This window comes from Lepidochelys olivacea (assembly GCF_965140295.1).
Source record: "Lepidochelys olivacea isolate rLepOli2 genome assembly, chromosome: 7".
NCBI lineage: Eukaryota > Metazoa > Chordata > Testudines > Cheloniidae > Lepidochelys > Lepidochelys olivacea.
The window spans coordinates 41,725,708-41,738,286 of NC_140417.1; the positions used below are offsets into that span (position 1 = coordinate 41,725,708).

Genomic DNA, 12,579 nt, shown 5'->3' on the forward strand with positions numbered 1-12,579 from the left:
ATACTTTTTTAGATATAAACTTTTATGGGAGAAGGGAGTAGGGACTTCTCTAATACAAATACAAGACATTGCACATTTGATACAGGTCATAGTCTGTCCTCATATACTTTGGTACAATTTCCATTGAAATAAAGGGAATATGTGAAGGCAGAATGTGTCTCTCTGAAAATTTTAGTTCTTATGTTTTGTAGGCATTATTCTCTCATCTTTGGATCGAAATAATCTTGTTAACAGATGGGAAAGGAAATATTTGTCTAAATAAAATAGCATTTTACTATTAAGGAAATGAGTTTTATGTAGTCTAAATTGCTTACCAACTTCAACTACATTGATACAAGTCAACCCTCACACAAGGAGGTTGCACTGATTTTAATTACATCAGTTTCTAAACTGGTATTGAACAAATTGGTATAAGTTGTGTGTGTGTAGACAAGGCCTCAGAGAGAGAACTTCATAGATGATATCCTTTGGAAATCTGACTGAAACAATCTAGTAGTAAAAACATTAGTCTCCTTGAAAACTAATACTACTTTATCCCTCAAAACACGATTTGTTTCATAAATTCATAATTCATGGAAATGCAGAATTCACCTCTTTAAAAAATTTCCAAAGAATAATTCCCATGATAGACAGACATGCAGATTTATTCTTACCAAGGTCAGAGCAGTGGACAACTCTCATATAACACTGACATCCAAAGGGACATACTGGAAATATATCAAAAGGAACTTGTTGCAGAATTGGTCTTCTAGTTGGAAATAGAGAGTTATCATCATCATTTTCATCTTCCATATCTTGCAGCATCATATGCTTTAATGTAAAGTGTGAAGGGCCAATGAAATGTTTAGCAGAGCACAAACCCAAGAAGAGAAGCAACACATATTCTTTCATGTCTTCTCACGGAGAATAACTAATCTTGGGGGGGAAAAGAACAAAATATAGCCAAAGTTAGAAAATGTAGAACTACAGATAACTTCTTCATACTTCTAGTTTAATTCATCTCTTGTAACACTCTTTGGCCAGAGCCAAAAATGATTCTTACAAAGAATAAGAATGAAGTTGCTGAATAGTTGATGCTGATGCAACAGTTAAGGAGTTTATTGAGCTCAATTAAAAGGTCTCTTGATAATGCCCTGAAATAGGTTTTGAGCGTGGTACAGTGAGCTCCAGACTTATGAGACATGTTGTATGTGAGTTTTGTAGCAAAACTTGTTACAAGTTTTTAGGATATGATCCCAGTTTATTAATCCTCTGATGTCTGTTAGCATTAAATTGCAGTATGTTTTAAACAGACTTACTGTTCCTATTGCATCTAGGGGGATGGGAAATAGTTATATGAGATATAAAATGCATCCATCAGAACATTCTCTGGTCATGTCCTCAAATTTGAGGAGGAAAAAAATCTACAGTTGTAAGTTCTCAAACCCAGAATCAACTTGCCTCTTGTCTTACGTATTCAGATCTAAAGATTCCTGGTAAAAGCCCTGCACTTATTACTATTGTTGCAATGGCATATAGGGAAAGAGTTGATCTTTTATGTGACAAAGATCCAAATGGTATAGGTCTGTATTGTTTAAAATCAGAGACTTAAATTGTACCTGTAAATTAACTGTAAGCCAATGCCCATCCCTGGGAACAGAAGTAATATTTTTATTTGTGTTACAGGAGCACCTGTAGGCCCAAACCCCAAGATTAGGGCACGATTGTTCTTGGAGTACTACATGGACAGAGTCATAGACAGTCTGCCCTGAAAAGCTTACAATCTAAATAGATGAGACTTACGGTTGTAACTTATGGCTGATCCCAGTCCCATGTAGTAATCCAGTGCAGAGGTCTCAAAGATGTTAATCAATTGGGCTATATCCACATCAGAGGAATAGTCTAGCATATGTAGATTAAAAAGTATTTTTTACACTACTAATGCTATTTAGGAATCCAGAAACACTCCCAAATTTCAGACCATCTCAACAAATTACATATATCTTACTGCAAAAGCAGAGACAGATGTTAGTTCATGATGCCTGTTAATAATATGTAATAAATAATTTCTGGGTTTACCTTGTGCCAGATTGATCTCATCCACTCCCCTTGACTAATCCTTGGGAAAGCAGGGAGCCTGCACCATTCAGGCCTGAGCCTTGAATCTTCTGTGAATTAATGCTGAGGCAATTCACATCTCTTGACAATTTCCCCCAGTGCATTGCACACCATATAAATTGAACACATGGGGTGATCAAATAGAACCCTGTGAAATTGCCACTAAGGCTGATGAGCAATTGCTCAGCAATATCTTTTCATGATTCTATTTACGGTAACATTGCAACTACTGAATTATCCCAGTTAGAGTCTGTAAGCAAGTGAACAAAACATTGTGGCCAATAGTATCAGACTGAAGACTGCTCTAAAAGAATCTGCCTGGATGCCTATCCTCTCTCCGAGACTGGAAGAAAGTAATCAACCATTGAAGCAAGTGCAGTCTCAGTTCCATGCCCAGTGGAAAATCATATTGACATGGGTCAGAGAAATTGGAGAGTTCCAGATTGTTTCTCTACAGCCTTCTTAATAACCTGCCCATCAAGGTTGTCACTATCTACATGAGTTCCTGAGCATGGCTAAACTGCTTGCCCAAGGAGAGCTAATACCTTTTCCCAAAGAAAACGTTAATAAACAGTCAAAGTAGTTCCAAAACCTCTTATCAGAGTTAATTAATAACATGGAAAATGGTTCCATCTGCTAGATATGTGACTGAAACTCCTTCAGCACATTAGAAATCTTGCAAGCAAAACTGGCAAAAATTAGATACTATGTTAGGAATATAGGAGTTGTCAGTTAGGAATATAGAAATTGCTTCTCACAGTAGACATTACCAGATGCTTCATATTAGACAATTATGGAATATGGGATAAATTTGATTTGTCCCTTCCTAACATGGATCAGCTACCATGGATGTAGCCAATGTTGTTAGAATCCAATCAGTTATGTTCGTATAGTCACAGTGAATAAGAAGCAAAAGTTCTTTGAAATAGAAGCTGTCTGGTTTAATCAGTCACTGAGAATTTTTTAGCAGTTCAAGACTTTCTAGATGCTACAGTGGAGATGAAGAAAGTGCTTTTCTCTTGTACCTTAGCCATGGCGTAGGATTTCAAAAACTCTCTCTGCTGTAATCAGTCAGACTCAGAGTATAATATTCACCACTGGCTCCCTGACTTCATCCTTACATGCTTGCTCTCTCTCTAAACCCCGCACCACCACCCCAGTGATCTGTGAAGATAGTATACATAAGTAGTGGAATTCAGGGGACAAAAGACCATCATATTTAGTCACTAGACTGTTAATAGAGTGGTCCTCAGCTATGTGATAAGTCTTTCATGGAAAATTCAAACCTAACTGGGTCCACCAATCTGATTAGGTGGATCTATGAAAGAGGTACTCCAGTCCAGGAGCAAAGATAGCTTTGACTTGAAACTGAAGAAGGCAGCATGGTCTAGTTGTTTGGAACACAGAACTGAGATTCAGGAGGCCTGATTTTTGCTCTAATTGTCCACTTACTAGGATATTTAGACTTAATTTGAGGAGCTGAGTGTATCCTACGGTATTCTATGTAGAATCCAAGAGACACTGCTGTAAACTTTGTAATGCATATCCTGTTTATAAGATAATCTTTTTTTGGGATGTAATAGAATTCTTTTGGGAAATGTTGGATGGATGTAGATCCTTGTTTAATTGCTTAATTAAATGTTTAATTGTCTGTTTATGTGTTGCTTTGGCCTATGTTAAATTCCAGTTTTGTGTTTTTGTTGTTTTACATTGTTGCTTTTAATTTACTTATATGAGACCAATGCTTTTTGTGTGTCAGGATCATTGTTCTTAATATTATTGAAACTGTGTGTAAGTATTACATTCATTATACTGGAAGTAACTTCAGAAATCCCAGGGAATATAAAAATTATTATGCTATAATGTAGGGAGGGTATCAGGAGTACCCATTCTTATTCTCTGTCTCAAATGGATGTATAAGTGACAGAAATGTCAGTGGGAAGTAGCACGTGTGTAGCAATTGGCAAATATATTCCATTTGAAATTTCAAATGTTTTTGTGGCGTGAAACACAGTGAAGAGGTATTGAACATTTTCTGCAAAAACACTGTGATTCTTTAGCTCAGTTCTAACTTCTTTACTAATTTTTGTGTCTGCTTAAACCCCAGTAGATTAATATAAATGCTCCAAATGTTTTAATTCATCTATTTTATGAAATATTTAAATAGGTAACTTTGTAATAAAGTATGTGAAATGGGTTACTGTTGTCAAGATAATGTATACCCTCAGCAGTTCTCACACTTACTAATTGACCAGAACACTGAGGGGGAGATTGTGCCCAGATACAGCAGGAGTGGGAAAGGGTACAAGAAGCGTTTCTTCTACTTGCATCATCTGCATAGAGTCCCTATGCTTCCCTGACTTCAGAGAGTGCTCCTTCGCAGCACTTCCAGGAGGACAAGCCACCCCAAATGTATGGGTGGTGAAGTAGAGGGGGCTGTGTGCTCCAGCATCAGGCAGGAAGCTGGTGGGGTGCAGAAGGCATGCCCAGCACTTAGACGCACTGCAATCGTAGTGTTTTCCTTGCACACCCTGAAGCTCTAGAACAGTGGTCCCCAACGTGGTGCCCGTTGCTATTCACACAGAAAGGTTGGGGACCACTGCTCTAGAAGATATTGTGCCTCTACAGACTCCCCTTAGGACACAGTTGAGCCTCTATGATTTGGAATTCTAAAGGCTGTCTGTTTTATCCCAAACCTCAGATTGCCAGATAACATACAGAAGAGATTAACTCTTTTTTTTTTATGCATTTGTTAGTGTGGTACAGTTCTTGGTATTTCTAGAATATTACATAAAGTTTATGATAAACTCTTAATGTTATTTTAATGTGACTAACGCCATTCAGATGTAATAAAACTTGGATTAGAAATTCCGGTGTAACAGTACAGAAACTTCATAATATTAAAATAGTAAATGTGGATTACAAGAGAAAATACAATAAATCAGTTTGTGGACAGAAAGATGATTTGAAGGCCCTGGTAAGTATGCATATGTTCAAAGAAAAATATTGAAATTACTCTATGGCTAGATTCCAGCAGCAGAAAACTGTAACGTGATCATTGTTTTCTTAAGCCATGACACTGAAGGAGTTAACAGCAGAGTAATCAAGACTTAGTCCTTTTTAGAGCCATGTTTAGAAAGAGCTGCTGTTAAGGTAGTTTGATGAAGGGAGGCAAGTTTCCTAGAGCATTGTTTCTGAAAAGGAAATGTTTAAATGAGCCAGGAATAAAACATTGGTTTTGCTTGAAGACAGGCAGGGAAAATCCTTGTGTTCATTAGTATCACAAATCATTGCTCTGTGCAGAGCTTTTGTCCAAAGAAAGGCAAGATAGTAGCTCTTTTGACCACTATATTTAAAAATAGTTTGGCTTCTGTTAGTCATTGTTCCTTCCCAAAAATAAATGGTTTTATATTTTAACTCTTTGTGTTTCTTTGGACTAATGCTTAAGAAAAATAAAATTAAACAACTTTCTGAATAAGAACATATAAGAAACTAAGATATATTCTGGAAAATACAGCATTATGTTAAAGATACACAGTGCAACTATGAGAAATGCAGACTTAAATAAAATAGCTGAGATAGTGGTTTTTATTTTATTGACTTTGAATAGGGACTACTTTACTTATAACTTGAAAATTAGATGAACATTAATCTATGAGCATTTATGCTATTTTCACTTATTTAAACATCTATCCTGTTCACTATTTTATTTTTGTTTTAAAATCTTTTTTCTGTTATACTTGATAAAATAAATTTTTCATTAAAATGACTTTTAGTAGTATATTAATTATAAGTAATGATTATAGAACAGGGCTGTGCATAGGTTAAAATAACAAGGAAAGATTTATCATATTTTGCTTTAGATGTTTACGTGACAATATAAATCACTTCTTTTCTTTTTATGAGGTTGATTACTGTTTGCTAATCCAGCTAGAGCACTGTTGCTTTTACTCTTTGATTCTAAAATTTCAGTAAACTTGAAAATATTTGAACTACAAAGTATACTATGAAAAATATTTTTACTTTATAAATCATTTAGTACTGCAAAGCACTTATTTACCTAACAGTGTTATCTTCATATAAATATGTTGCTTAATTCTGTACTGCTGTTTAAATGTGAATAGATGCAAAAATGTAACATACCTGGTAAATGTGGCAGTCCTTCCAAAAGCAGTGATAATCCACCGAAGAGGTTTATTTCAATTGTTTAAATTGTAAGTATTAACAAACTTGTTTTGAGTGCTGTGAAATTGAGAGTGGGCATTCCAAGGAAAAATTCAACTTGAAAAGTTCCTGATCTGCCTGACACCCTGGATGATACTTGAGTAAACTGCTTCTACAGATTAGCCCATTTTAGTACTGAAGAAAGACATTAAGAAGACTTGTTATTACTCATGTGGTTTTCATCACTGCTTGTATTACAGCCAAAACTTCTAGCTTAACTCTAGACATCTAGTTAGAAGACTTGGCAAAACCTGAAATATAATAATGGATGGCACCTGGCCATTGGAAGTACAGTGAAGTCCATTCAAATCCATTTCTGATATGAGAACAATTTTTTAAAAATAATTTTTCAGTGCATCATTCCTTATAGAGTGTGGCATTTACCAAAATGTGAACACACATCCATTCAAAGAATAAATAGTGATGATGATCAGCAAGTTATCAAACCTATTCAAAGACTAAAGCTGTAAAATTAATACACTGCTTATCCTTTTATGTAGTTGTATATAGATAAGACATCTTACTTATAGTAAATACCTAGCAACAGACCAAGTGTACACCAGACTTTCTGATTTAAAACCCTACATTATATTATTAAATACAAGGAACAAAGTGTATGCTTTGTTTAAAACAGTAATTTTTTTTTTAGCAAGTTTCAAGGATGATGGTCATTAATGAGAACATTGAAATAAATACCTATTGCGGGAACTTGCTTATGTTAACATAACTCCAGTCTTTAGCTGCAATATGTTATAATCATGATTGGAGCTATAAGTTTAAGCTAGGTCCGTGGAAAAATAGAAATCATTTACATTATTCATACTACAGTATCCATACCAATATAGTTAGAAGCAGGGTTATATGCTCCTTACCTTTAACAGATTGTCTATTTAAAGTGATATGGCACTAACATGAGTTACCTATACTGCTGTTTGCATCGTCAACGTAATTAATGGTTTATGTCCCTCGATTTAGGACAAATTCAGGATTTTCATTTATCCAGTTTTATAGATATGTTACTTTGTCATTACTAATGTAAATGGCTCTTTTTATGTTACAATTCTGATAATCTTGCAAGAGGGGGAAAAAAAGATTAAAAATTCTAGTTCCTTTCCATCCTGATAAAATGTTTGGATGGCAAGGAATTATAAGTTCATGTTGATGACATGTTGATAAGGTTACAGATTTGTTTCAGTAGCACTAGTTATTTTGTCTACTGTACTTTTAAGGGGGAAAAGAAGCAGAGATGCTACACTAACATTTCCAAACTGAAGTTACTATACTAAAGAAAATAAGGCTCGTGTTGCTCACTGCATTGTTCTTTTTTGTATGTTCCAGGTTGATTAGAGTAGATGAGTAATACACCCTTTATGGATCAGTGTTTCCCAAATAGTGAAATTACCTTTCATTAACAATCAAATTCCCACACCAAAAGTTCAATGATACTCCTTTTAATATTTCAGATATGTAGTTCTAGATTTCAAAATCCTATCAGCATTAGAACAAACTTCCTAAGAAAATATGTTGTCTGTATATAGAATGAGTTTGTGTGCATCCATTTACTTGAACAAATTTGGATAAAATTGCTGTAATGAAGTCTGTCTTGGCCCTTTAATAGTAAAAGGGAACATTGTTGAGGTAGTAGTTTGGATAGGAGGAAAATAATTGCATCTTTTTTTTTTCCCTTTAATAGTGGAGGTTTGGGTAGGGTGATTCTAGCTGAAATAGTTTCAAAATTATGAAGAGACTTAAATTCTAAAATAAAATATTTTATAATCACCTTTGCAGTCAGTTGACTTCCAAATTCTGAACCTCAGAGTCTCTATTTTTTTATGCAATAGTTGATGACATCACAAAAAAAGTAGTTCAGGGAATCCTAATATGGCCAACTAGGCTTTGGGAACTTAATCAAGTTCTTTCAAAAATTCACAAAATCTTTTACAATTTACCATAAAACTGCATCAAAATCTAGTCCATATTTTTAATTACAAGTGAGATTGTCCGACAGTCAGACTGTTGCTTGGCTTGTTCTTAATCAATTAACTTAATTTCACTTAATGACATAGCAGGCTATTCATATAAAATTGGTATATTCTTTAAAACAAATGCTACTTTTAAGAACAGACTAACTTCTGATTGGATAAAGCACAAATCAAGACCAGTATATAATGCAATCAGAAGACCACTTTCTAGTGGTGAGAAATTACATAACTGCAGCTATGGTATAGAAACTTCGCTGGACACATTTATTTGTTGTGTAACAAAATCAGCGCCGTAGAATGTGGCCATGATGAATATTTTTTCCTTTGAGAGTGACTATATTTGGTTACTGGGTACGTATCATTAGGAATATGTTGTCATATGTCCTTAAAACCTTCCAGTATGTTTGAATTTTGTCTTTTTTCCAAAGCTTGTGTGCAAGTCTTAGTGAAAGGCAAAATAAGTTTTCATTAATGTCCACTGTTTTTAAAGGTGGTTACATTAATCATTTTCATGTAAACTCTGACTGTACATATTCTCTCTTGGAGACAAACCATAACATTTTAATAACATGACATATTTCTCTTTTACTGAGAACCCAGTACATTTGAATGCAGTCATATGTTTTGGTTTTAGTTAAGTTCTGGGCTTTCTCAAGTTCGTCCATGCTATTTGCACTACTTGAATATGGAAAGTTTATTCTTCCACTTCTGTGGTTCATCTTGATTCTTCACTCTCTCTCTGGGTAGATGTAATAATTATGCTTGTTTAATTTTATGTACACAACAAACATAAATTTATTGCATCAACACTTTATGTATGTGTTAATGCACGCAAACTTTTTTCTGAAAAGTTGTTTTAACATCTGACTTATAAACTAAAATATTTGAAACCAAAAATAAACGTGTTCTCACTTTACAGCCTGAAGCCTTTCATCTCTACCTTTTAATTATCAACATGTTGAAACCAAATAGGGTATGACTAGTATCTTAAAATATGTCTGTGTATTGTGTTAGAGCATGTACATAAGAGCTGTAAACTCAAGTGTACAGTAACATGTGCCCACATGATTTTCAGACATACTGTTAACAACCAAAACAAAAATATTTTCTTCTTTAATTTTTAAGTGTTAATGAAAAGGGATAGTATTGCAGAGTGTGGTCCACTGGTTAGAGATGGACATAGGAGTCCAGAGGCCTAGGTTCTATTTTTTCTGTTGACATCCTTTCTGGGTTTAGGCAATCTATCTTAGATTCCCCAACTATTAAACGTGACTTTTAAAAGTTCTTTGACAACCTGTAGTGAAAGGCACTATGTAAATGCATTTTTGTATTACTTCTACAGAAGGTACAGGGTGAGTAGTGGCAGTGCAAATTGTCAACATTCCCCAACTGTAACTTGGAGAGACCAGATAAGTAGTTCAGTCTCCATGTCTACTCAGTTGTTGGCCTATCTGCTGATACTGCTTACAAACTTTCTCATTATGAGAATGTTTTTTTGTAATATGGATACCTGTCCATTATAAATGGACTGAGAACCCAATCATGGTCACATAGATAATCTAACAGTTGTAAAGATCATATCTACATGGGACAGCAATGCACACTAAAGGAGTATGAGTTCTAAAATGCACTAACATGTTGCGCACTAATTTGTCTGTGTAGACCTTGCTGTCCCTGTGTAGACCCACACTAATAATTCCCTCATGCACTGTTTGAAACAGTACTACATTGAAGTACCAAGTAGTGCACCTTAGAAATCACATTCCATTAGCTGCACCCTGTTGACAAGCCCTGAGTAACTACATCTTGACCTGAAGTCAAATCACGGACTTAATGCTGAGAGGCTCCACAACCTGTGTCAAGCTACTGAGTCTTCCAGTTACTAGAGTCTAGGAAAAGTTTTCTGTTTTGAAACACAAAATCAAGCTGATGCTGTACTTCCTTGTTAACAAAATAAAATAATTAAAGAAGTAAAACTCTCACTTCCTAAATATATGTATGTTGTTCTTGCCATATCTTTTTTTTGGGTCAATGATATGACAGGGTAGTTGACAATGGATCTGTCTACATGAGTCTTTGCTACAGAGTTATCTTGCTTTCAGTTCTAAGGGCAATATTTAAAGTTATTTTTATTTGCATTGGCTTGGAAGTTTTAAGAAAAAAAAGTCTGTCCAAACCCGTAGATACTTCCATGATTCATTGTACAACAGCAGTAAAATAGATCAAAGCCTTTGCTTTGAGTAATGTTAAAAACACTTGTTCATCAAGCTACAAGAGATGCTTAAATTCACTGTTTGACATCAACCAATTTTTCATTCTGGGGTGTGTGAGGGTGACACTTGGGGTTGTACTATATGTTCTCTTAATGAGTGTTGCATTGTTTTCCTCTTTTAAAAATAAATTAGTATGTTAGAAGCTGGCATCTCTAAACTTAAAATAGTTATAGTTTCCAGTCGATTTGTGTGAAATGTCATTAAAATTACTTTTAGAAACAGCAAAATGTGAGACTTATAACTTGGCATTGTTGTAAACATCATTTATTGCAACTTGCATGTTTGTCTCCAGGTTAATGAATTTTGTCAAACCTGTTACGTGTTTTTGAAGAAGCTGTGTTTTTACATTTCTTTCAGAAGGTGAGCATGTAACATTTAGTAGGTTGACTTGTTGGATCTCTTCTAAACCAAATTTCTTGAAAGATACATGTTCTCATTATGGAAAAGTTTACATATAACTTCAGGAAATATTAATAATACACAGGAAGGAATTACCTCACTAAATTCATTCTCTGAACTCTGTTTTACAAAGCATATGAATGTTCTCACTTAGGCGTGTGTTCTCAGATACAATAAAATAAATTATAGAATGCTTGGTAATGGAGAACCAATGAAGAAGAGAGTTATGAGGAGAGGATGAGGGAACTGGGCTTATTTAGTATGCAAAAAAAGAGTGAGGGGGGATTTGATAGCAGCCTTCAACTACCTGAAGTGGGGTTCCAAAGAGGATTGAGTCAGGCTATTCCCAGTGGTGGCAGATGACAGAACAAGGAGTGATGGTCTCAAGTTGCAGTGTGGGAGGTCTAGATTGGATATTAGGAAAAGCTATTTCACAAGGGGGTGGTGAAGCACTGGAATAGGTTACCTAGGGAGGTGGTGGGATCTCCCTCCTTAGAGGTTTTTAAGGCCTGGCTTGACTAAAAGTCCTGGCTGAGATGATTTAGTTGGGGTTGGTCCTGCTTTGAGCAGAGGGTTGGACTCGATGACCTCCTGAGGTCTCTTCCAACCCTAATCTATGATTCTATGCAGGGAAGGGATGTGATCATTTGCTTAAGTGCTTTGCTGAATTAGGACCTTAGTATTAATAGACGAGTTCATTCCATCATAGTCTTAGCCTAATATTGTATGTTTCTAAAAACAGTAGTCTATAGTCAATCATTCAAATTTCCAAATTAATACTACTTTTGTCGCATACATACCACACAAGGTCTTTTGATGATCTTCAGCACACATACTCTTCTACCACAGTCTTAAGGGAAAACTACAAATCAGTGCAAGAAGAAAGGATCAAATCTAGAAATTTAATTCAGATAGCTCTAACTTGCAGAATCAATTATACGGTAGCACATATAATAGTATAAGTTGTTTGATGGAAACTATGGCTTTCCGTACATGAGGCTGGTAGACCTGTAAAATATGTTCACTTTCTCCATCCGTTCCCAATACGTTTTTCTTCAGATTAAAAAATAATGATTGAGCCCACTATAGCCTTAACAGATATGAATCATTTAGTTCAGGTAATGGAGACTCATGATTTTAGATGCAGAGGATTCCAGGTTCGATCCCTTACAACCAGTGACCCACCATGGGGGTGTTGCATGATAGTATTCCAGCATGTTTATAAGCTTGAGAAATGTCACAAGAGAATATAGAAAAACTTCTAGCTTTAACGGACTATATAAACAGTAACACAAAATGCCAGAACAGGTTGTTCGAGATCTTTGTATATTTTTATAGACTTTTTAATGTAAGTATTTTAAGTTTTTGGTTTCCCTATTTTGGTCACTAGAAATGTTTGCTAGAGCAATTTTGAATGGATTTACATACTTATAAAAATGCACAAAATAATGTGTTACTTTCACCACTCAATTGGCATCATTCATGTAACCTGAAAGAAACATAAATTCAGGATTACATATTAAATGTATATGTGGTCTGGAAAATAAAATTCCCTGTTGCTTTATGTAAACTATTTGGAAGCTGATGGCACATATTACTGAAGG

General features: G+C 35.0%; 2 protein-coding genes across 5 annotated transcripts in view; one reads left to right on the forward strand and one right to left on the reverse strand.

Moving 5' to 3' along the window:
* ASPN (asporin) overlaps positions 1–6,449 on the reverse strand; it is a 36,781-nt gene extending 30,332 nt beyond the window's left edge. The window contains exons 1-3 of one of the 3 annotated variants that reach the window (XM_084635187.1): positions 6,241–6,449; positions 1,783–1,881; positions 654–915 (exon numbers count right to left, since the gene is read on the reverse strand). In XM_084635187.1, the coding sequence (XP_084491313.1) occupies positions 654–891 (238 nt within the window). In that variant the 5' untranslated portion in view covers positions 892–915; positions 1,783–1,881; positions 6,241–6,449. The remainder of the gene's footprint in view (positions 1–653; positions 916–1,782; positions 1,882–6,240) is intronic. The other 2 variants (XM_084635185.1, XM_084635186.1) reach the window with 2 other exon arrangements.
* CENPP (centromere protein P) overlaps positions 1–12,579 on the forward strand; it is a 318,318-nt gene that overhangs the window by 163,336 nt on the left and 142,403 nt on the right. The window lies entirely within an intron of this gene.